The sequence below is a fragment of the Nanorana parkeri genome, unplaced genomic scaffold (assembly GCF_000935625.1).
Source record: "Nanorana parkeri isolate BGI_ZX_2015 unplaced genomic scaffold, ASM93562v1 scaffold310, whole genome shotgun sequence".
In the NCBI taxonomy this organism is placed as follows: domain Eukaryota; kingdom Metazoa; phylum Chordata; class Amphibia; order Anura; family Dicroglossidae; genus Nanorana; species Nanorana parkeri.
This window is the reverse complement of record NW_017306578.1, coordinates 222,430-246,958: the sequence shown is the minus strand read 5'-3', so window position 1 is coordinate 246,958 and position 24,529 is coordinate 222,430. Positions and strand designations below refer to the sequence as shown.

Here is a 24,529-nt window from a genome sequence, read left to right as displayed (position 1 = left end):
AAACATTTAGGGGGTTATTCACAAAGCTGCCTTAGGTAGCCGAGTGAATAACCGACCCGAAGTGAGCCGAACGTTGTTCGGGTATTCACTTCAGGCTTGTACGGCTGATTTCAACCGTACACCGACTAAAATCAGCCGTACATCGGGTGGCTTCGGGTCCGCCAAACATGCTCAGCATGTTCAGCCGACCCGAAGTGCAGAAGGAGTTTGACTCAGCTGATCCAACATCTGGATCGACTGAGCCGAACCTCCGTCAGGCTACTCGCTGCTGTTTGGCCTATTCTTATGAATGCCGAACAGCAGTGAGTGAATAGCACGGCTATTCTGCTCGATACCTTCTGTGGTACCGAGCAGAATAGAAAAACAGTAAAAAAAATTAGAAGAAAAAAAAGAGAAAATGATTGGGCGGAGCTAGCATTTTTTGCATTGCTGTTCCGCAGACCAACACTTCAGCCAGGGAGTCCACCGTATGTTAACTAACAGCAGACTCATACGGGTGATCAGACAAATAACGTCATCCAAACAGCAATGTATAGCTGAAGACCAAAGCTTCAAGTGCTTGCGCTCCTTAAATGATCAGTTAAGATTGTAGCTGGGGCATTAGTCAAAAGCTAAGAGTCCATTCTGCTAAAGAGTTTAAGGATTATCTGTAGTATGCTTAGCACTTGTGCATCCTCAGCAGGTACAGTCAGTGTTATATTAGGGTGAGATGTCACCAGATCCACAATGGGTACAGACAACTGCTTGATAAAATCTCCATCAACCGAGAATGATAATCCAAACATTTGGGAGAAGAAAATACGATTTTTCCAGTTTAGTGTGTCAGCATAAAGAACAGGTTGAAGTAAGGAGTGAACTTAATACGTTTTGACAGGCTTGACGTCCAGGCTTGAAACTGCATTAGTTAAAGTCACTTTCTGTTCCATGTCAAAAGTGACTAGTACCATAACATTAAGAGGTAGTATGGCGCAATGATTTATCAGCACATTGACTCTTTCCATAGAGAGCGACGGATAAGGGACATAATGGCAACCTCCATGTGGCATACTATTAAAGAGCCAAGAGAGCTTAGGCACACCAAAGGCAGTGTCACGGTTCTCTACCTGAATAAAGCGCTCTGCGGCTAACTAATACAGCATCTCAAACACTTGATAGTGCCACCGGCATAGCCCAGTTCCTAAAAGCACAATCCAGGGTAGCCCTGCAATCTTCCGTTCTTTGGGGTCCGTGTAAGGCCTCCAAGGCAGAGCTGAGGATTAGCTGCAAAGTAAGCTAAAAGCTTTTCTGAGTTGAGAAAAGATATACATCCTCCTAGAAAACCAGCAAAAACTGCAGCATGTTGGGAGTGGTTATAGCTGTCTTGCCAATTCATTTTTAGTTTTCCAGTGTCCAATTCGTCCTGAAGGCAGCAGTATGTTCTGGTTCACTTAATGAGCAATAAAGAAAATGTGTTAATCCTTATACCAGAAAGAGGGCGAAGCGCTCGGATGCTTGTCTGAGAAAATACATACAGGACAATAAACTTTGACCAAGCAGCTCTGCCACGAAGGGTCATTCACAGTCATGGATGTGTTTAAATACATATACGCAACTGTAAATTGACAGATCAAGTGAACATTCTCTAATGTCTGTTGGCACCTTAACACCTCTTATGGTCAGGTGTCCACAAACGTTTTGCTACATAGTATATTTTGCTGATTTTTTTACAGCTCTTTCTTTTTATAACATAACATGATGGTATCTCAACAACCTTTTGTACCCCTAAACTATAGTTTGGCTGCACTTGAACATTAAGGCCTACTTCAGACCTTTACAGGGGAGTTTGTGTTTTGTGTATGTATTTTGGGGGGAACTTCTATTCCTTTATTGTAGGCCTCCAACACACATTTATGCAGTAAACAATACTTTAAACAATATCGTGATGCATTGCGGTTTCTTAGGAAAAGTAAAGTACCTTTTGTACCTTTAAACCATGGTTTGGCAGCACTTGAACATTAAAGCAGAACTATGAGGTGAGTGAAAATCACTCAGCCTCATAGTTCGAGCCGACGTGTGACAATGAAAGTGTCACACGTCAGCTCAATAGATCTGGAAGTGAGCGAACACATACCGTCGCTCGCTCAACTCTCGATCCTGTCCGTGCAGGGAGCCGTAACTGTCACGGCTCCCTGCAGGGATTGCCCCCTCCCCTGTCTGATCCTCCAGCGCCGATTGGCGGAACGGACGGGGGAGGGAGCGGGTACAGCTGGCTCTGCCTCTAGATAGGCAGAGCCAGCTGTCAATCACGCAGCTGGGTGGATCCAGACAGTAATGTCGGGATCCGTCGCGGCTGCGGCGTCTCAGTATACCGCGGGCTGTAGCTCGCGGTATACTGAGCTTAGGGTGACGGGAGGACGCTAGTTTGTGTCCTCCCATTACCCATAGGAGAACTATGGGGAAAAGCACTGACCCAATAGTTCTCCTTTGAGGCCTACTTCAGACCTATACAGGGGAGTTACCGTGCCCATCGACCTAAGTTGGATACTTGTGTTGTGTATGTACAAATGTATGCAGTAAACAATACTGTAAACAATATAGTGATACATTGCGGTTTCTTAGGAAGAGTTATGTACCTTTAAACTATGGTTTGGCAGCACTTGAACATTAAGGCCTACTTCAGACCTATACAGTGGGATTACCGTGCCCAATGACCTATGATGGATACTTGTGTTGTGTATGTGTTTTGGGGGTGCTCCCATTCATTTATAATAGGCCTCCAACACATATTCACGTAGTAAAGAATACTGTGCTGCATTGCGGTTCGTTGGGAAAAGTAATGTCAGGACGTTTTTTGGAGTGTGTATGCTCGTTAAGGACCCACAGATAAATAATCAACAGGTTGAAACTGATTTAAAAATAAGACAAGCAGTAGATTACAAAAATATGTTGTGGCACTTATCAATGACGTGACTCCACATCTCCATTATTCTCCATTACCCAAATTGCTGTTATTACTGGTTTGATAATTGCTATAATTGGTCACTTTCAAGCGATTTATCTTCTGCCATAATTTCGATTCTGTATGTCACACGTGAAGTGTATTTTCTCTCTTTTATACAGTGACACTGATGTTTTTTCTTTGTTTCCACTCAATAAACATTTTGTGAAAAAAAATATATATATTTTGGAGGGTTTGGGTGCAGAGCAGAGAAAAAACAAGCTTACATTCACACTATATGACATCACTAGACTGCTGTAATGTCAAGAAAGAAAACTCATTATACAACCTAAAGTCAAGACCGATAACATCCTGTGAGAGATCTGTGTACGGAAGTTTAATTCATAGTGCCAGTGACAATGGAAATACTTACACATGTAAGAATCTGAACATATATTTAGCTGCACAATTTACATTATACTTTGTGGAACAAATAGCAAAGGTTTAAAACACCAATAAAGCCCACTGCTTATCCTTTTCTGACAAATCCATTACAATTTTACTTCAAGTCCGAAAAGTACGTTTTTGTTTTACTTAATGGAGTATAAATGTAGAAAACATAAAATGAATGCATGAATGGCAAGCTTGCTTAGTTAGGCTTTAGGAAGACAGGTGCACTAGCTAGGTTTTGTATAGATATAGAGTCAACATTACAAAAAAAGTGTTCTTGACCTGCTAAAAGAATTTGTTTAAAGATGTAAATTTTCATCTAGCTAAAAAAAAAATTAAATAAAGGATAAGATGCACGCTACAAAATAGTGTTCTATTTTAATACATGGAAAAGTAGGGCAAGAGTATGACGCTGACAAGTTCTATAAATCTAAACTTATACATGATTAAGATACCCAACTCTATGCATGAATTAAGGTCAATACAGATGTGACTGTAAGTCCATGTAGAGGAGTGTAGACAATCCATGTTATTAGGAAACAACAATGGAAATTAAGATAGCCAGAGTTCCTGAAAGGGAGAAAAAAGAAAAATAAAGCTATTATTTGACACGCATATAACAACGGCTATATACAAAACACTATTTTAGACTATTTTTGTGATCACATGACAATCCATGCTGTTTTTATTATGGCATAATCATGAGGGTGCACACAACTAAAACTGTGCACCCTCACACATAAAAATGTCATCAGTTTGGTGTAAGTAATAAGTACATTCTTTGAGTAAATTATAAAAACTGAACTATTGTAAATTCAATGCTACATTGAAATGGTTTCAACTTTGTGTTAGTAAATCTGTAGTTACACATATTATACAGTAGTCAGGCTTTTTAAACTGCAGAAATAAATTCTGTAATATTTATTTTTAAAAACCCACTGCATCCAAAGCTGTAGATATTGTTTGGTAGATTCTCTCAGGTACTCTGTTAATTGCATATTTGCACTTAAATTAAACTGTCTATTCAAGTGAAAGCAGGTTTGATTTAAAGGAGAACTATGAGGTGAGTGATTTTCACTCAACCTCATAGTTCGAGCCGATGTGTGACAAAACTGTCACACGTCGGCTCAATAGATCGGGAAGTGAGCGAACACATAGCGTCGCTCGCTCACTTCTCGATCATCTCCCTGCAGAGAGCCGTGACTGTCACTCACGGCTCCCTGCAGGGATTCCCCCCCTTCCCTGTCCGATCCTCCAGCGCTGACTGGCGGAACGGACGGAGGGTACAGCTGGCTCTGCCTCTAGATACGCAGAGTCAGCTGTCACTCACGCAGCTGGGTGGATCTCGACAGTAATGTCGGGATCCATCCCGGCTGCGGTAGTCTCAGTGTACCGCAAGCTGTGGCTCGCTATATACTGAGCTTTGGGTCACGGGAGGACGCTAGTTTATGTCCTCCCGTGACCCTTAGGTGAACTATGGGGAAAAGCACTGACCCCATAGTTCTCCTTTAATGCCTACTTCAGACCTATACAGGGGAGTTACCGTGCCCATCGACCTAAGTTGGATACTTGTGTTGTGTATGTGTTTTGGGGGCACTTCTATTGATTTACAATAGGCCTCCAACACAAATTTATGCAGTAAACAATATAGTGATACATTGCGGTTTCTTAGGAAAAGTTAAGTACCTTTGTACCTTTAAACTATGGTTTGGCAGCACTTGAACATTAGGGCCTACTTCAGACCTATACAGTGGAGTTACCGTGCCCATTGACCTTCACACATGGCCTGAGTGCCAGAATGTAGCAATGACCACGACCTCACCCGTTGGGTCTGGATTCTGTCAGAAAACCTAATGCCTTTAGAAAACACATACACATCACAAGTATCCAACATATACTTGTGATGTGTATGTGTTTTCTAAAGGCATTAGGTTTTCTGACAGAATCCAGACCCAACGGGTGAGGTCGTAGTCATTGCTACATTCTGGCACTCAGGCCATGTGTGACTACTTGTCTTCATCATTCCAAATATGACAAACATAATTTAAACCTTTGCTTATTTTTGCTTATGTATTTATTTATATGCTACATCTATTCTCACCTCCGCACTCTTTTTTTTAGAATTATGTTATGGGGATCATTTAGTGATCTTTTAGGTGCCCAGGTTTTCTAGCTTGGGACTGCTGACAGAAAAGGATCAGAATGTTAATGGCCGAGTTCTAACAGAGTAAGTAAGACCAAGGGGAAAAGACTCAGAGGGAAAACAGCAAAGAGAATAGAGATGACATGGAATACAAAAAAAGCGTCACCCACTTTTGTTCATAGGCATGTTCACAGGGTGTGCCAGGTGTGCCTGGGCACACCCTAATCACCCATGCGTACACATGGCTGGTGGCATGCTGATGGAAGATGGAGCTCCTGTGATCTGCACCCCAGGGAGCCTGGAAGCCCCATGGAGCTGCTCTACGGCGCCTTTCTGATCCTTAGCCTGGCGGTGCGAGCCTGCAGGCAGGGCAGGGTGGTGGGCAGGAGCCAAAGTCCTGCCAAGCTCACCCGTTTCTACAAGCAGTGAAGTTACAATGTGCCTAAGAAGACTCTGGGTACCAGCAGGAGGTACGATGGCAACTTCCAGCGCTTAAAGAAGCTCACCCGCAACTAGAACTTGGACATTATCTTCAAGGATGAGGAAATCACGGGTGGAGAGGTTCATAACAAAGGTGAGGGGCCCAAGGGTGGCAATATGACAGGTGAGGGGCCCAGCTTTTATATAGTCTGAACCCAAGCAGTAATATACAGGAGAAGGCAGACTGTAGGTACCATCAGACAGCAGTGAATTGCATAGAACACACAGAACAGTGGAAATATAAGCAGTATATGCTTATGCGTTACTTATGCATATGGAAGGTGTGCTGCATTGACATTCATTTGCATGCAATGTTTTTCAATCGAAACGTGTGTGTTTGTGCTTTTGGGTGCACACCCTAATGCAGGGGCGCCCACAATTTTTCGCCTGGAGATCTACTTTTCAAATGACGAGCTCAATGAGAGCTACCAAAGAAAAAACACCTGCATTCAGGGGCAGGAGGGGGCATGGCAGTGCATTGAAGTCAATGGCACCACAGCCACCCCCCGTGCAATCGCTCCACCACGAATGCAGGCACATAAGTGCCTGCGTTCCGGTACAGTGCGATCTGCAAAAATGCTGCATTTTTGCATATCGCGCTGGACCAGAACGCAGGCATTAATGTGCCTGCATTCTGGATGCGGGCGATCAGACTGAGGGTGGGGGGGCGTGGCTGTGGTGCCATTGACTTCAATGCACCGCCACAACCCCTCCCGCAGGGAGCCGGCCGGCTTGTGTTCCAATGCGTTCTAGAGGCCTAACTCTCTGGAACGCAGACTTTGTGGTGTGAACCGGCCCTCTCTTCTCGCGCTCTCTCCCATTTCTATCTGCTGTCTCTTCTCTCTCTGCTGTCTCTCCCCTGTCTGTCTTTTCTTACCTCCACTGTAGCAGCTTCCCAAGTCTCCTCTCCTTCCCTTCTGCGGTGTCTGACACATTCAGCCACACGAGCACCGCGGGAGGACAGGACATAGGTCAGTGAGCCGATCGCGATCTACCAGTGTTCGCTTTGCGATCTACTGGTAGATCGCGATCTACCTAATGTGCACACCTGCCCTAATGCAATAGGCTGTGCTCGCCTATGCTTTTGTTATGTTGAAAAGTCTCACAACATTTGAATCTAAATACCCAGATCTTTAGAACCCTAGCAACATCCTTGTGTGAGGTTCCCTTAATTTAATTTTCCTGGTTTAAAAGGTGTATGCCTACAAGCAACCAACACATACTGAACAATGAACTGCCAATTTTACCCTCTACTAAGACCAAAACCAACTGTGCTGAAACATTCCACTATCATTATGCTGATAGGTATGCCTAGGAATTATCCACATGGACATATCTTTAGATGCATTCTACTGCAACTAGAGAGACTCAAATGCCCAGCAGTTTCTACGGGTAATTTTTTACACATCCTGGTAGTGTTGGATACTGTCCATGCCCTCCACCTCATACATGTTTTTGATCACCCATCACTGTGATGGGTAGCCTTACTGGCCAGTAGGAACGTAAAGGAAGAAAGAGGGGTGAAGGGTGAAGCCAGCACCCAACACTACCAGGAAGTGTCGAAAACCTGCTGGATAATACTGCATAAGATTTAGGACTTCATTCCATATGTCATATGTTTAAAACTCAATTTTGTGCAAACATTTAGGAAATACATTTTCAGTTATGCATTCGCAAATTATGTAGTTAACATAACCAAATATAGACAACAATTTTTAGGTGTGCGTTGGACCACCTTTAAAATGTTTGTATGGGACTTATTTTGGTTGCTGTCTGCATCCCCACTGGGTAGATTCACCCTCTCTATATGTCCTATATAGGAATATAATCAATGAGTGGCTGATTCAGTCAATCAAGCCCCACCCAAAGTTGCAAAATCAATTGGACTGGACTATACAGAAAAATCTGCAATGAAAAAGTTTCTTACATGTGAAATACTGGTTAATCACTTTCATCCTGGTCTGTTTTCCTGCTTCAGTGTTCTCCTCTCGCGAAACAGGTGGCACTGGTGGTGGTGCTTCAAGATCATCAAGGATGTCAACGTGCTGATTTCGGCTGACAGCTAAATTGTGTAGGATGCAGCATGCCAGTATAATCTGTGCTCCCTTCTCTGGAGAATACTGTAGTACACCCCCTGACCGATCAAGACACCGGAAACGACTTTTTAGAGATCCAAAGGTGCGCTCAATAACTGAATGGACAGTCTTGTGTGCTGCATTATAACTCTTTTCCGCTTTAGTTTTGGGATATTTTATAGGTGTGAGAAGCCACTCTGTCACGGGATATGCATCATCACCTGCAAAGCAAACAAAAATGTTTTTAACTTGTGTGATAAAAAATGAATATCAAATACATACCCCAAACTGCCATGATAAATGCAATATCATATAGAAAATATGGTTAGGACTGCCCAAAAATAATGCTTTACAAAGCATTTGTAGTCATACTGAACCAAAGACTGTACTCAGCCTTTTTTTTTGTTGTTTTTTTCACAAATAGGTTTTTATTGAAATTAGAGTAGAGACATACATACAATTATATGCTCCTGTGGTCAATATATGCATCTGAGTATATATAAGAGACATACAAGATAATACAATAGCACTTGGAATGACTTGAAACAGTAGTAGCTGCTTGCAACATGGGTGTAGAGCAGGGGCGCCCACTATTTTTCGTCTGGAGATCTACTTTTCAAATGGCGAGCTCATTGAGATCTACCAACGAAAAAACATCTGCATTCAGGGGCGGGAGGGGGCGTGAGCTGCGCAGGCAGGCCCCTCGCCCACAGTGCAATCGCCTGCATTAGTGCCTGTGTTCCAGTCCAGTGCGATCCGCAAAAATGCTGCGAGCACTATTTTTGCATGGGAGCAGCGGGGATCAAGAGAAGCGGCGGGAGGAGAGGACATGGCGATCTTCCAGTGATCGCTACGCGATCGACTGGTCGATCGCGATCGACCTTGTGGGCACCCCTGGACTATATGATTTGCTGTCCTACAGCCATTTTGTGTTTGTATATAGGACCATCTCTTTAAAGAGGCAGCCTGAGGCAGTTGCGCCACAGCTTAAGTTTGGGAGCTCTTACCAACCTGTGGCTCTGTCCACTCTGTCTGGCTTCCCGCCCAGCTCGCTGACGTCATCAGTTGCTAGGGAGCTGAACAGGACGCTCTGGTTGGTGTCCCGCCAAGCTCCTGGCAACCAGTGACATCAGTGGGTTGGGCAGGACCGAACAGAGAGCCGCTGACAGACATGGATCTAACACAGTATTAAAGTCCAATATGTCCCCCTGCACTCCTCACAGCGTCTCCGGCGCGAATCCCAATAATGTTGCTTGCAGTGATACTCACGGATGGCGCCGGGCACATCAAATGAACAGGAATCACCAGCACTCAGTGGAAAATATTCAAACGATAAAGTCCATTTAATCGGACAAATCATCATACATGTTGCAATAATTATAACCAACGTTTCGGGGCCACGCAGACCCTTCATCAGGGCAACAATGTAACATGGATCTAACACAGCTACCGGTCCCACCGCATCTGTTGCCACCACAACTTCCCCCACTATAAAGCTTCAGGCGGCGGTTAGGGTAGAGAGGGCCCGTTTGTACACATTATGCATTTATAGTTTATAGACAGTCTCTGGCTGTTAGTAAACATCCATGGCAAAGACTTCCATAACCTGTTTTGAAAGGAGTCTTAATTCACTAAGATATAGACAATACAGTGTGTTATATGCAAGAACTACTGTTATTTTTTTGCTTTTATTGTCTGTCTCTGCTGAATGGTTGTTATTGAAAATCCTATAGGATATTTTATCAACCTAACTAATCTAATAACTGCAGGAAAAGGTCAATAAGCATGCCAAAAATGGGTATTTTACCGATATGGCTATTTGTCTGTTTATATGAATCTTTTTATCCTTCATCAAGCTTCAACAGCTCATCTGTTTTAAATATGTATCTATATGCTGTTCCACCATTAGACATTATTGGGCCCTGTACAGCCAACCTGACTGACCCCTCAACGCTCTGTGTGACTGTCAGTGCTGGCGTGTGCAATGTGCGAGACACAGGACTCTGAAGCACAGAAGAGTAGATCAGCAAAAATTGTGTGGATGTTACTAATGATGTCAAGCAGACATCATCAGCCACACTCACACATTGTCCCGGTATGCTTTTTTTGTGGTTAGGAGTTCTGCAGATTGCTAAGATGCACAATCGATCGTACAGAGCCTTTAAGACTGACTTACTAGGATATGCACAGAAGTCAGTAGCAGGAAGGGCGCTCACACATGCAGCCCCTGCCCAGCCTGGGCCCCCCTAGTGCCTGGCCTGTCTATACATACCTGATTTTTTTCAGGGCATGTGTATTTTCTATATTTATATTTAGTTGACAGTTTATCTATGTATCTCTCTATTTGCCCTAAACCAATCACCATGAGATATGGAAGACTGTACTACTTTGAAAAAAAATCTATAATTGGAAAATATTATATGCATAAAAATACTTCTTCCCTTCCCCATGACATAATTTCTTTCCCTGGTTGCCTTTGTTGGTAGGGTAGCTGTGGGTGAAAGGTTCCTGTGCAACAGTCAAATCCACATCAAAACCTTGGATTTACAAAAAGGTGCTTTAGTAAGTTTTTAATATAATAAGACAGAAACAGAGCAAAGGAGGTTTACCAATAACAAAACACCCTACAAATTAAATAAAAAAAGATTTCTGAACAATACACAGCCATAGCCTATGCCATTTGATTCTGCCAATTGGTATGTTTCAAATAATTCAAGGGTCCTTATAAATACTTTTTTCAAAGTCGAATAAACAGAAGAGTCAATTCTTTTAATAAACAAGATTAAAAAAAAATAACACATAAAATAACTATTTACAGAACATTACAGCCTCTATAAGTCTATGATAAATCCTCTTGGCCAAGGTGAGATTCATCTTACAGTATGGCTGCTCGAAGCGCTTCCCTCTTCTCAATGTGTCACTGGAGATAAATATATAAAAATAAAGTCTCTCATACCAGGTAATAACGTATCCTCTGGCAGGTCAAGCTAAATATTACACTGTGGTTGCAGATGCTGAAGTCACTGCTGCTGTGATAGGACTCAACATACATAGAGGTGAAGCAGTAATCTGATTTTGAGAAGCACAGCAGAGAAATAGATCTTGTAATATAATCTTGAAATATCTGCACCACTGTGAGGAACCATCTTTATCCTAATAGAGTTGTTGTTGATGGCTAACAGGCAGTTTGGAAAGTTTCACAATTTCCAGAATAGTTTAGCACCCTCTTCCGATCTAGGACCTGGTCCTGGCATTTATTATTATTATTATACAGGATTTATATAGCGCCAACAGTTTGCACAGCGCTTTACAATATAGGGCAGACATTACAATCACAATACAATTCAAGACAAGATGGTAAGGAGGGCCCTGCCCCTGAGAGCTTGCAATCTAAAAGGGAGGGGGAAGTGATACATGAGGAGGGAGCTGCGTGGGGATGAATTGTTTGAGAACGTGATGGTTGAGCGGTTAGGTTGAGGTGGGATAGGCTTCCCTGAAAAGATGAGTCTTTAGGGATCGCCTAAAGGCAGTCAAGGTGGGCGACAGACAGACAGGTTGGGGTAAAGAATTCCAGAGGATGGGAGAGACTCTAGAGAAGTCCTGGAGGCGAGCATGGGAGGAGTTGACAAGGGAGCTGGAAAGCAGAAGGTCTTGGGATGAGCGGAGCCGACGGTTAGGGTGATACTTTGAGACCACGTTTGAGATAAAGCCAGGGGCAGAGTTGTGGACGGCTTTGTAACTGATTGTTAATATTTTGAATTTTATCCTTTGGGCTATTGGAAGCCAGTGCAGGGATTGGCAGAGGGAGGTTGCAGACACTGAGCGGTTGGTTAAGTATTAGGTTCCTTCCAGTTGTGTTGTGTTTAGATGTAATGATGCATCATTTCATTCGGAATTTAAAATGCATTGTTGCATATATAAAAACCAATATCAACAAACCTGCAGGCAGAGGATGATTATAGCAAAATCTTTTCATCATATATTTTTTTCAGTTACATACAAAGAACTGTCAAAGCTCTTGAACAAACAAAGAACAGTGAACATTTGCTGAAAAGCAGAACAGAACCGACAAAGTTGTTTGGATAAGCTATAAAACGTCTTCATAATTATAGAGCAAGTCCAGGTTAGATATGACTAACTACTACCATACTATCTATACTATGAATATATGTGAATAAAATAGAACCTTCACATAGAATAGCTGGAGAGCAGTCCAAGTTGAACTAGGACATATAAAACACTACAAGAAAACTCAGACTATTTGTACAAACATCTTTCTACCTTTTCACCCCCTTCTGTCTAACTTTTTTAAGATGTTACTTTCAAGAGGAAGGTCCCCTTACGGAGTTGTAGTAAGTATATGTGCCAAAATAAATCAGCACACCAGTTTATTGCAAATTATGTATTTTACTAAGATTAAAGGCCACTCATTGAAAATACAAAGGTTTCCCATCTTCTGCAAGGATTATGTTCTTCAAGGGACTGTTTTATTCCAGCAACTCTTTCTCTTGCTTTATCCAGGCTGGGCTTGCACAGTATCCATAATAGATTAAATCTCTTCCCATCTTGAGGGGGGCATTACCATCATACACAGGTTAGTTCAAGTTTAGTTGCATTCAAATGTAATTAACTAACAATAGACAATAAAAAAACTGTTGAGAGGTGGTGGTGTAGAATGGCAGTTAACATTTGTTGGAGAGCGGTCCAATTTTACCAAGGACTGAGACACCTAAAAACACTACAAGATAATGCCTAAACACGGAGGGGGGGATTGTCAAAACTGGAGCAGAAAGAATCTGGAGCAGTTGCCCATGGCAACCAGTCAGCTTCTCTCTTCAGTTTAAGACTTGAAAATGAAATAGAGAAGGCGATTGGCTGCCATGCAGAGCTGCTCCAGTTTTGGTAAATTCCCTTATGGATGTCAGTGCACTTACATCCTTCCTCCTTCTTACCCTATGCTGTCAAATGCGTGACCCTTTCCTTGAAACCTAATTTTCTAATTTGTAGGGACTGCCATGTACACTGCTTCATCACAGTGTAAGGGTGGAAGCAGGCTGGCTGTTACAGCATGACTAATTCCAGATGCCAAATAGGCCCATAAAGAGTAGCAAGGGTCCGGACCAATGAGGGTGAGTGACTTTAAGTACACCTCACAAAGAGAGGGTTGGAAAATACCAAAGATCCCAGGGCAGGGGGTGTTGTCATGTCCCAACTTTATAAAAAAAATGTATTTTTTTGTATTTTTGTTGTTGTTGCATTGATATCTTCAGCTTCATGTCTCAAATGTACATACTGTTTCCAGGTGTATAAACCATTTTAGGTCTACTAAATTACACTCTGATTGATATCTATGGAGGCAGAATAGGTATAGAAAGAATGAAGATACATTTCTTAGATGCGTAGGCACATTGGTGCAACAACAGCAGGAAGATATATCACAATGTCAAGCTGAATCAAATCCCTCCGCTTGACATTGATACTATCGGAAACAGTCCTCTAAGAAAGGAAAAGATGGCTATCCTTTGGCAGATGTGATCCATCATTTCAAGCTGTCAGATGGTGACTACACCATTTATACATTGATTATAGTGTGCACAGGTTCTCCATTAGGCAGCTTAGAGGAGAGAGGAAGACGGGGCACTTTCTGTGGAAAAAAAATAGATAGAAACAAAAGAAAATACAAATATGAAACTAAACATGTACCAATTGCATTGCAGTAGCATATCATTCATGTTAAATAAATTCTGCATTGCTTACATTTTCAATAGCTGTTCTTCAGTGATTGTTTTCATTATAGGCATGAAGATACTATACATGGATCATGTGCCATGCTGAACGAATGTTGACATCGAAAGCAGCCTTTTTTTTCCCCATGTGTTTTTTGAAATCTCGTTGAAGGGTAACATGTAAATTTATGTTCATAATTGACTTTTGGTTACATTTATCTCTAGCAGCTGGTCAAAGCTGTAATTAAAAAGAAAAGAATATTAACTATCCAATAAAAAATCTTTGCTCCCATAATTGCGACAATAATTGTATTGGCATCACCAAAAAGTAGTGATCTGCAGGTGCTGATGAACTACAGTTCCCACCAGTTCTTTAGGGCCCATTTACACTTTTGTGTGCATCAACCAACAAGCTTACACTGAGGTGTGTTGCATTAGGGCAGCGCATGCATTTTGAATGGCCTGTCATCATGTCTCAAGTGCATTAAGAAAACTAACCTGTGTTCATTTTCAGAAAGCAGCACTCTACATCATATGTGTGTGTTGTAGAATGCTATAGTGAAAAATATTTTTTTTTTGGTAATGTATACGTGCAATGGGGTTCCATTCATAGTGGGCATCACACCACTATGCACATATAACCACAGGCTATGGAAATGAACATGCTCCCTAACGCATGTTACTGCACAGCACAAGTGTGAATAATCCACCCTAAATGTTTTCTGTTATCAGTAAAAGCTGGGAATTGTAGTTTTGCACCTGCTGATCATCCAATGTTTTGGTTTTATGTCACTTTAAAGCACTGCGCAAACTGTTGGCGCTATATAAATCCTGTGTAATAATAATAACTACAATTGAATAATAAAACAAGCCCATCCCATGTACAAAAAAAAAAAGTCTACATATTTCTTTACCTTTTTATATCCGTTCCAGTATAGAAGAAGAACTTGCTTGGATACTGCCTTAGGTTCCAGTAGAGTTTAAAACTGGTCCTCCTCCCTTGTAGTTTGGAAGATGAGGGACCCAATAGTGGCACATCCACCTCCTCTTTTGTGTTAACAGGCATACGACGAGCACAACTATCAAAGCAGTGAATGCTGACATCATGATAAGAGTCCCGAAATAACAGCAATGAAAGCCAAATGAACCACTGGAATCATCACAGAAATAGGATCCGGCAGTCGTGAAAGAAACTGCGATCACAATAAAAGATGCTACAGTAAAGTACCCTGCATTAACCATTCACATAAAGGACCACTATAGAGAAAACTATTGCATTTGGTAACTGTATGTGGTTAATGCCTGCAATGATAGCATTCAAGAACATGAATTTTTTGAAGTTGGATGTTTTCCATCATCAGCAGTCACGGCTATCAGCGGGGTTCTATTAGATTCGTGGTAATGGGATTGTTCCAATTATTTTAAAGTGTATGTTTCATTGACAACGTTGCCAATTTGTATCAGGAGTTACTGTTTTGTAGTGCTGTGTTCATACTTGTCATGTTTCATTATTTTTGCTAGAACACTTAATAAAGTAAGCCAATCGGCTAAAGATTTATATAGACTTGGTGAAATCTGACCGCTTTTTTCACCTTTTCTTTGGAAAGGTTTTTTTTTGTTTAAAGGAGAACTATGGGGTTAGGACTTTTCCCCATAGTTCTCCTAAGGGTAACGGGAGGACACAAACTAGCGTCCTCCCGCCACCCTAAGCTCAGTATACCGCGAGCTACAGCTCGCGGTATACTGAGACGCAGCAGCTTGAAGCGGATCCCGACAATTATGTCTGGATCCGCCCAGCTGCGTGAGTGACAGCTGGCTCTGCCTATCTAGAGTCAGAGCAAGCTGTACCCGCCCCCTGCCCTGTCCGTTCGGCCAGTCAGCGCTGGAGGATCGGAGCGGGGGAATCCAGCCCCTCCCCTGTCACGGCAGAGGGCCGTGACAGGATCGAGAGGTGAGCGAACGCCGGTATGTGTTCGCTCACCTCCCGATCTACTGAGCTGACCTGTGACAGTCTCATTGTCACAGGTCGGCTAGAACTATGAGGTGAGTGAAAAGCACTCACCTCATAGTTCTCCTTTAAGCATATTTATAGGTTATTGATCACTCCAGCAAAATGTGTATTTTTTATACATATTAGTGGTTATGTTTTATGAATGGACCTGAGGTGTTGCCTTACTTTACTACAGTTTTTTTAAACAATGGTGTACAAATAAAACAAATCTTTCTTGGGGACACAGCTCTATTTTCTATATTTATACAGTTTGATATGTGTATACAGGAGTTTGATCCATGGCCGTCTGTAATAAAGATTTACTGTCTTGGGAGTGTGCAATGACTGAGGAAATCCATTTCTACTAGGCGCCATCTATTGACGGTCCTTGGAACTACACTCCATGACGAAATCCCATTGCCACTAGGAGCCATCTAGTGATGGTTAGTGGAACTGCAGTCAATAAAACCACATCAAATACTCAAGCACCTTGTCGTCTGGGAGCTTTATTTCATCACTATGGCACACTGGCAGCCTGGATTTGTCCTGCCCTGGTTTAAATTTATTTTGCAAAGGCTAAAAAAAACAAAAAAACAGTTGGGGACTCAGAAAACCATAAACTGCTATATTAATGCTTGTGACAGACTGTATCCTATACAGGCAGTCCTGGGCTACGAACACGATAGGGATTGTAGGTTTGTTCTTAAGTTGAATTTGTATGCAAGTTGGAACAGGTAAATTTTTTAAGTGTAACTCCAACCCAAAAATTGTTTTTGTTTGTTTTGGATAGCATAGGGAAGGGTAAACCCCCTGTAAAGTTTGTTTTGCTGTGTGTGTCACTGTTTAGAAGATTTCGCCTCACTTTCTGTCCCTGCGACAATTGGATTTTGAAAATTTTGGGGCGTCGTGGGAACAAGGATTGGTGATAAAGCTTCAGTGGAGACACCTTTTTCCCATGATAACTCTTACAGGAGTGAATTTCTTGTTGTCTCAAGGACAGGAAGTGAAATTATATCTTTCTAATGAGGATACAGACAGCAGTAAAAACCTCACAGTGACCCGGAAGAAGAGGCTGGCACCCCCTCATCTGCACGTCCAACAAGAGCCAGCATCCTGTACAGTACTACGAACCAGACCCAAAAAGGTGGGCACTCCTCGTCGTCACGAGTGCAGTAGCATTACAACTACCCCTGCTGTACAGTAATAGCCTCCGTTTGTAAGTAGGAGTCGTATGTAAGTCGGATGTATGTAACTCGGGGACTGCCTGTGTGTCATGTTTTAATTAAATTTAAAACATATACCTGTATATGCACATATTGAAATAAAAAGCAACACACAGCACCTGAAAATGCATAATAATACATGTTAATTAGCATGTATTACTGTGCATGTGAATTTATAGGAAGTGCTGGTGTAAACATAAGCCTAACTCTTTATACAAGCCAGTTTGTTTGCATATGAGGATGGCAGAGCTTTCTCAGAACCACTGGAAACAAATCTAGCTGAAGTATAATAAATGAAAAAGGTTAGCCAAAAAACATAAAAGTGCACATATCACCTGATGTGAGGTCATAAAATAAAAAGATGGCTATTATATTTCCTCATTGTAAACATAGATATAAAAATGTATGTAAGTGTGTGTGGGTGTGTGTGTGTGTGTGTGTGTGTGTGTGTGTAAAAACAAACAAACAGCTTATTAATTGTAAAGCTTGCTGGTTATCCTAATATGCCCCCTATCTTTATTTGCCTTTAAAATGGCAAGAAATACCTGCCATGCTTCCCCAATCTTCAGTTGCTTCCTTCTGTGTTCTGTGAAAGCTATCCATGGCTTTAAGGTGCCCATGCACTGTACGATTATCGCACGAGAATCGCAGGAAATCCTGCGATCGTACGATAATCGCAAAGTGTATAGAAGGCGTGCGACCGTTTCTACTGTACGGTCGCACGTCTTCCATCGAACAAGCAGGCTTGAAAACCCGCCGAGAAGCGTACGATTCTCGGCGGGTTAGTGGCCTGCTTGTTCGACAACTGCCGAACGGGCCGGTGTGCGCACGCTGCCTGTTTGCAGTCATCGGAAGCCCGCCCCTCTGTCCTTGTCACATATCCTAGTCACATGTGCAAGATTTCCAGGAAGTAAAAGGAGAGCTAGTAAGCTGCCCTTAGTAAACATGGCCACTGTCAGAACACTAAGAGAAACAAGGTATGCAAAGAATACAAAGCCGGCAATTATCTAGAAGTATGTGTTTGTAGATTGTCATTACTAAACATTTCTAAAGGTCTTTTTGTTGTTATTTTTAAAGATTTGGGTAAAGGTCGTTTTAAATGCTTAGAGATGGTGCCTGGTGTGTTATTTTTTTCCTATTTGCTTTGCATTAACATCTATTTTTCAGTATGTTTGATATCATGCCTAACTGTAAACATTTTCCTTAACCAAGTTTTTTTTGTGTGAATCCGTTGCAAAATGTCTTACCTGGAGATCTTGCCAGTAACAGCACTTTTGTTGCATATTGACCACACTAAGCAACTGCCTTGCAATTTACAGCAGCGTTGTCAGCCTGCTGTGCACACACTGTTTCAGCTGGCAGCTGTTGGCAGTCAAGCAGATTGTAAGCGATCCCCTGTAACTGCGTATGCGCAAAGCGCGCGCTCCCGTACCATGGGGATGCAAACTTTTCCGCGGGCGCTACGGACCATCCGCGCAAAAGCGCTCCAAATGGCACACAGAAAGTGACACATTGCCCTAATCACTTCCCCTATATATACCCAGCCTGAGCACCACCATATTGCTGGATTATCTTTCAGCTCTCCTGTGTTCGCCCTCTTGATTTGTTGTGACCCGGATTTGACCTGACGATTCTTGCCTGCTGCCTGCCACCGACCTCGGATTTGTTTACTGGACTTTGCTTCTGCCTGACCCCTCTGTACCGTTACTGCTTGATTGGTTTTGACCTTGGCTCGTTTACCTGGATTTCGCCTATCAAAGCCCTTGGATTTCAGCTTGCACGGTGTTATTACCACTGGCACTCGTACCACTCGCTGTACACTTGGACTCTGTCCACAACCTCAGAGTCCTCGGGTCACAAGGTGCAAGGGAGGCCTCCTCACACATTCAGTCTCCAACCAGGTACGTGACAAAGATGTTTGAAGGAGCACAAAAGACAGGCTGACAGCGCTACTGCTAACCGTCAGCCTGCATAGAGGAAGTGCTGTTCCTTGTAGCATCTCCAACTAAAAGACTTTGCAACAAATAACCAAGAAAACTGTATACAGTGAGGCACAATGCCAAACATACTGAAAATGGATTTAGCGTTTCCACACTCTTTTAAGAAGTATGTCTAATATGTAATGTTCCCACTAATTAGCATCTGAGCAAACTAGACAGAATCCACAATGTATAAACCAGTAAACTATACCATTTCTATAATTATATATAAAATAGATTTTAAATCAGTCAATAAATTAGAATTACATATATACCATGTGTGTATATACACATACACACACATGGTATTCTTTATTGTGCATCCTGTCTGGTTTGGACAGATGCATATTAGTGGGAACTTCACATATTAGACATATTTAGGTGAATTGTGTATCCAGACAGTCAATATGTTCCAAAGGAATATAGCCATGTATTGTGATCAATGAACGATAGAAATCACCAGCACTCCATAAATGAAATTTTTAAAAAAAGTCCATTTATTTGGACTAAACGTGACCCATATCGCATAATCCAATGTTTCGGGACCACACAGGATCCCTTCATCAGGGCAGAGATGTGACGGTGATGATGAAGGGACCCTGCGTGGTCCTGAAACGTTGGATTATGTGATATGTGTCACGTTTAGTCCAAATAAATGGACTTTTTTTGAATTTCATTTATGGAGTGCTGGTGATTTCTATCGTTCATTGACTGTTGTACACGGCGCCATCCGTGATTGTCACTGCGAGCACCACTATTTTCACTTGGACCGGAAGCGCTGTAAGGAGTGCAGGGGGACCTACTGTTTTTCATGTATTGTGATCAGAGATATATATTGGGTGATCATCTCAGACCAGTCCAAGTTCCCCTACACACTGGGGGTGATTTACTAACCTAAACACACGCACGAGGTGCGTGTGATTTTACACAGCAAAACGTATTTATTAACCAAAAAGTCTCTAAAAGCATATTTCCACTAATGCCATATATGGAAAAATCATGCACATGATGCATATATAATGCTGCTTCACAGTTTAGACAAAAATGGTTAGCTCATGCATTTACATTCCTGCATTCATCAACGCAAGCAACACAACATAGAGCTAATTTACACAACATCACCTTGTAATTCATGCAGGGCTTTGCACAACACACCTGCTGGGTGTGTACACACTACAAAGGGGTTTAGATTCCACCCATAGATCATGCTGGGAGGGAACACACTACAGAGGTGTATACATGTTCGTGGTGTGTTTATAAGGTTAGTAAATCAACCCCACTATCTTTTAAAAAGTAACCTGAAAGCTGATGTGTAAAAAAACTGCATAATGTGTGTTAATGTCTTAAAACATTGTTTCTAAGCTGTACCTTTATGCCCTGTTGGCATTGATAACGTTCTTTGGCTTTCTCCCAAAGACCTCTCTTGACTACAGCTCATTCTCTTCGACTATGGGACGCCCATAAAAATTCATAAAATACTTATTTCACCTAATAAACCCATGTTATCGTTTCTATATAATCCCTCTTTTTTTGCCAGCAATGGAATCCCCCATGTCTTTTGACGCTTGGGTGACATTTGACCCGTTTCGGGAAATTCCAATCTGATGCAGGTCTTAAATCCTTCCAATAGCTTTAAGACCACTTCCATATTTTGAATGTTGAGTTTTTCCGTTACCTTCAAATTATAGCTTTTATCTCTAAAATAAATGGGATGAACTAAGACTATCAAATTCCTGAGCCCTTTTGAGTGCATTTGCCGTGATGATCAGAACTGTCGGGGATTGATCTCTCTTCTTTCCTCCAGCCTGGTGTCTTCCCCCCAACCCCCACGCCACAAGGTCTGCGTTCCAGAGTGTTCGGGCTCTAGCACGCAAAGCGGCCGGCTCCCTGCATTCAGGAGTGGGAGCGACAGTGCATTGAAGTCAATAGCACCGCAGCCACGCCGCCCACAGTGCGATCGCCCTGCATTAGTGCCTGCGTTCCGGTCCAATGCGATCTGCAAAAATGCTGCAGATTGCACTGGACTGGAACGCAGGCACTAATGTGCCTGCGTTCCGTGTGCGGGCAATTACACTGCGGACGGGGGTGGAGTGGGGGGGGTGTGTGGTTCCGGTGCCATTGACAAGCTAATGGGCATCCCTGTTTTAGGGGATGTACTGAATTAGGCTCCCATGCACATATTTGGTGGCTCTGCCCTGTCACTTCACACTTTTGGGATCAAGTGATTGACTGATATTCTCTTATCTATCCCTCTTTGGCTCACTTTTTTTTTTCTCACCTTTCCCATTGTACTTTTTCTTTTGTCTTTCTCTATTACTTGTTACTCGATGGCAGGATATTTTTTTCTCTCTGATCTTTTGTTGTTTATGTTGTCTATATCTTCATGCAATATTTTACTTGCATACCGTGTCTATGTTACTGTCTTTTGTAATTACTAAACTTTTTCAATAAAAATGTATATGCTAAAACAAACAAAAAAAACAACAACATTGTTTCTATGTATAATTTGTAAACAGTCCCAGGGGTAGCCACCACCCACACTCTGTAAGGTAAATGCCCGAGTTCTTATCCACATAAATATCCATACAAATCCAAAGTAGGTCTAGAGGCACTCACGGGTGGAGTGGAGTGCAGTGGAGATAAGCCAAAGCATCGGTATTTTATTGTCAATGTTTAAACAGAGCTCCATTTATCTTTATAATTTGGAATAACATATACACGGGGCAGCCAAACTGACTCATTACATAGGAAGGGGCTCTGCTTCCTGCTTGTGCTTCACTGTTACTTTTCACAAGGCTGCCAACTCACTAAAAATAATGCACTCCCTATGTGGCTACAATAACAAACATGGAAAAAAATGTGTAAAATACAAGTCATATGAAAACATACTTGAAGGTAAACACTGCAAAAAAAACAAAAACCTTAAATTACACTTTGCATTTATTATTCTATATGTGTATGCTGGTTGAAGTCAACTTTATCAATGGATGAAGAGATCCTGTAAATATAATTTGTGATGTGAAGTCACCTTCATCAATGGATGGAGAGATCCTGTAAATATAATTTGTGATGTGAAGTCACCTTTATCAATGGATGGAGAGATCCTGTAAATATAATTTGTGATGTGAAGTCACCTTTATCAATGGATGGAGAGATCCTGTAAATATAATTTGTGATGTGAAGTCACCTTCATCAATGGATGGAGAGATCCTGTAAATATAATTTGTGATGTACAGTTGTATTGTAAAACCAATTCAGGCTTCTGTGTGAGTGAGGTGCACATGAAGTAAGGACAATATGTTTGCTTTTTGTTCATCTGCCAAAGGAATAAAAACCTTTCATAATAAAAAAAAAATTGCTATTCACTACTTACCCAATATCCAGCCTTCTGGAAGATTGCCAGAAGTCAAAATTGTATGTAAGCTTGAATGGTTTAGTATGTAGGAATCATGTGTAGATCCAGGATACCCAGCTACCAAGTTAAGAATCCTCATATCAGATGCACATACCATCTGAACATTTAAAGAGTGAAAATTCTTGCTGTTTCTGTAAATATCTTCTGTTGGGGGTGACAGAGCGACGTGAGTACAGTCAATTACCCCCATGACATTAGGAAAAGACGACATTTTATAAAAGCCATCTTTTATTGTTTGTATTGCAGCTTTATCTGATGGGAAAACAATATATTGTGGAGTTAACTTGTTGACGGCCTTTAGGACTTGAGTCAGATGCCTGCTGAAGCTAGGTTGGGATATACCAGAGAGCGCGGACACTGTACCCTGAAACGATGCAGAGGAAAAATAATGCAGAGCGCTTAGCAATTTTACCATTCCTGGAACAGCATGGTTCCGTTCACAGTTTGGCTCTATGTCTTGCTGGATCTGTTCATATAGCTCCAGTATAACTTCAGTGCTAAAGCGATACCTTGATCTAACTTCTTCTTCGTTTAATCCAAAGAGGGATATCCTTGGTCTGAAGACACGTTCTCTATGTTTGTGGTTCGGATTGGAATCTTGACGCAGTATTTCTTCCTGGGCACCTTTCTCGTGTATGCGAAACATGGTATGTAACTCCATCACTGGGCTGCAAAGAATAAAAAAAGACAAGATCTAACAGAATGTCCATATAGAATATAGTCACATTGCTAAAACCTCTTCATTAGAACAATAGAATACAAAATGGTATTCAATGAAAAAAAAAAAAAAAAAAAAAAAAAAAAAAATCACAGTTACTGCCAGTGGCCTTTATTTAAAGTATATATGAAGTCAAATCTTTTTGTTTTGGGCAGAGTAGGTAAGGGATAGAACCCCTGTAAGGTTTGATAGATGTCTCCATTGGGAACATTTACCATCTCCATTCATCCTGGTCACCATAATCAGTGGGATTTAAAGTGAGGGAAAATCCAAATAGTTTAAGTTGTCGCTAGAACAGAAATAAGGAAAAATATTCCAAATGGCACAAACGGTCACTGAGAATTTCCTCCAATCGAAAAGATGTCCTCTGCTTACCTGCTGTGTCTACGAACAGGAAGTAGAGGGAAATCTCCCCTAACCCTGACATGCTAAAAAAAACCCCATTCCTTTCTCTCCTTAAAACTGAAACAAACTTTTGGCTTCAGATACACTTTAACAGAAACCAATCCGGAAACATCTTTCAGTACTTGCGTACACTAATGTGCAGCAAGCTGAAATCTAATTGGCACACACAGGTGACATGCATAATATGCAGGAAACTAAACATCTTTCTGTAAGCTTGCTGTACTAATTTAAGGGGCCTTTCAAACCTATGCACATGCAAAGATGAATGTCAGGGGTAGGCAAACCCAGTCCTCCACTTGTGTTTATACTACAAATTACATGAGGCATTGCAAGATTCTGAGAGCCACGGGCATGACTCCCAGAGGGAGATGCATGATGGGATTCGTAGTTATTCCACATGCTGGATGTCCAGACTTCTTACTCCTGGTGTATGTATTTGGCACACAAGATTGCATGGATTTTGTATAAAGTTAGGGAGCATTTAAAATACAGATTTTCCATTACACAGATGCCCTAAAATTGCACAGGGCTGTCACACCGGCCCTCAGACCATTACCATAACTGCCCTCTTGAAACATTTCCAGTAGCTTGCAAGAAAAAAAACCGCATTGATGATGCAAAAAAGCCCCCCAAGACGCATTGGCTTTGTATCTCTACATTAACTAAACACTTAATGGACTAAATCAATTAGTGGGGCGCTTTCAACATTCTAATACGCTATAAATGATTCCGTGGATTACAGTGACCACCTGCAGACATACAGCTGCCTCCAAAGGGTTAGAAACTGGACCTCTTACACCTATTCACACAAGGGGTCCAGCGCTCCTTCTATACAAGTATTTACTAAAATTGCACAATGCATGCAATTATGTGCAGTTAACATTAAAGTAAATGGACCTGCTTAATGTACGTAAACTTACTGACATCAGCGTATAATACTGCAAGGTGTTCTAAGTGAAAATAAATGGCTTTCTGCAAAAGAGTCATCACGTGTAAAAAAAAAAAAAA

At 41.7% G+C, this 24,529-nt stretch overlaps 1 protein-coding gene across 3 annotated transcripts in view; it reads right to left on the bottom strand.

Annotated features, from left to right (window-relative positions):
* Nucleotides 1-3,292: 3,292 nt before the first annotated feature.
* The window catches only part of LOC108788182 (putative nuclease HARBI1), a 22,966-nt gene continuing 1,729 nt past the window's right edge, over nt 3,293-24,529 (bottom strand). For all 3 annotated transcript variants that reach the window (XM_018557913.1, XM_018557915.1, XM_018557914.1), the window contains exons 2-4: nt 22,357-23,066; nt 7,918-8,286; nt 3,293-3,937 (exon numbers count right to left, since the gene is read on the bottom strand). In XM_018557913.1, coding sequence (XP_018413415.1) covers nt 3,936-3,937; nt 7,918-8,286; nt 22,357-23,066 — 1,081 coding nt within the window. In that variant the 3' untranslated portion in view covers nt 3,293-3,935. The remainder of the gene's footprint in view (nt 3,938-7,917; nt 8,287-22,356; nt 23,067-24,529) is intronic.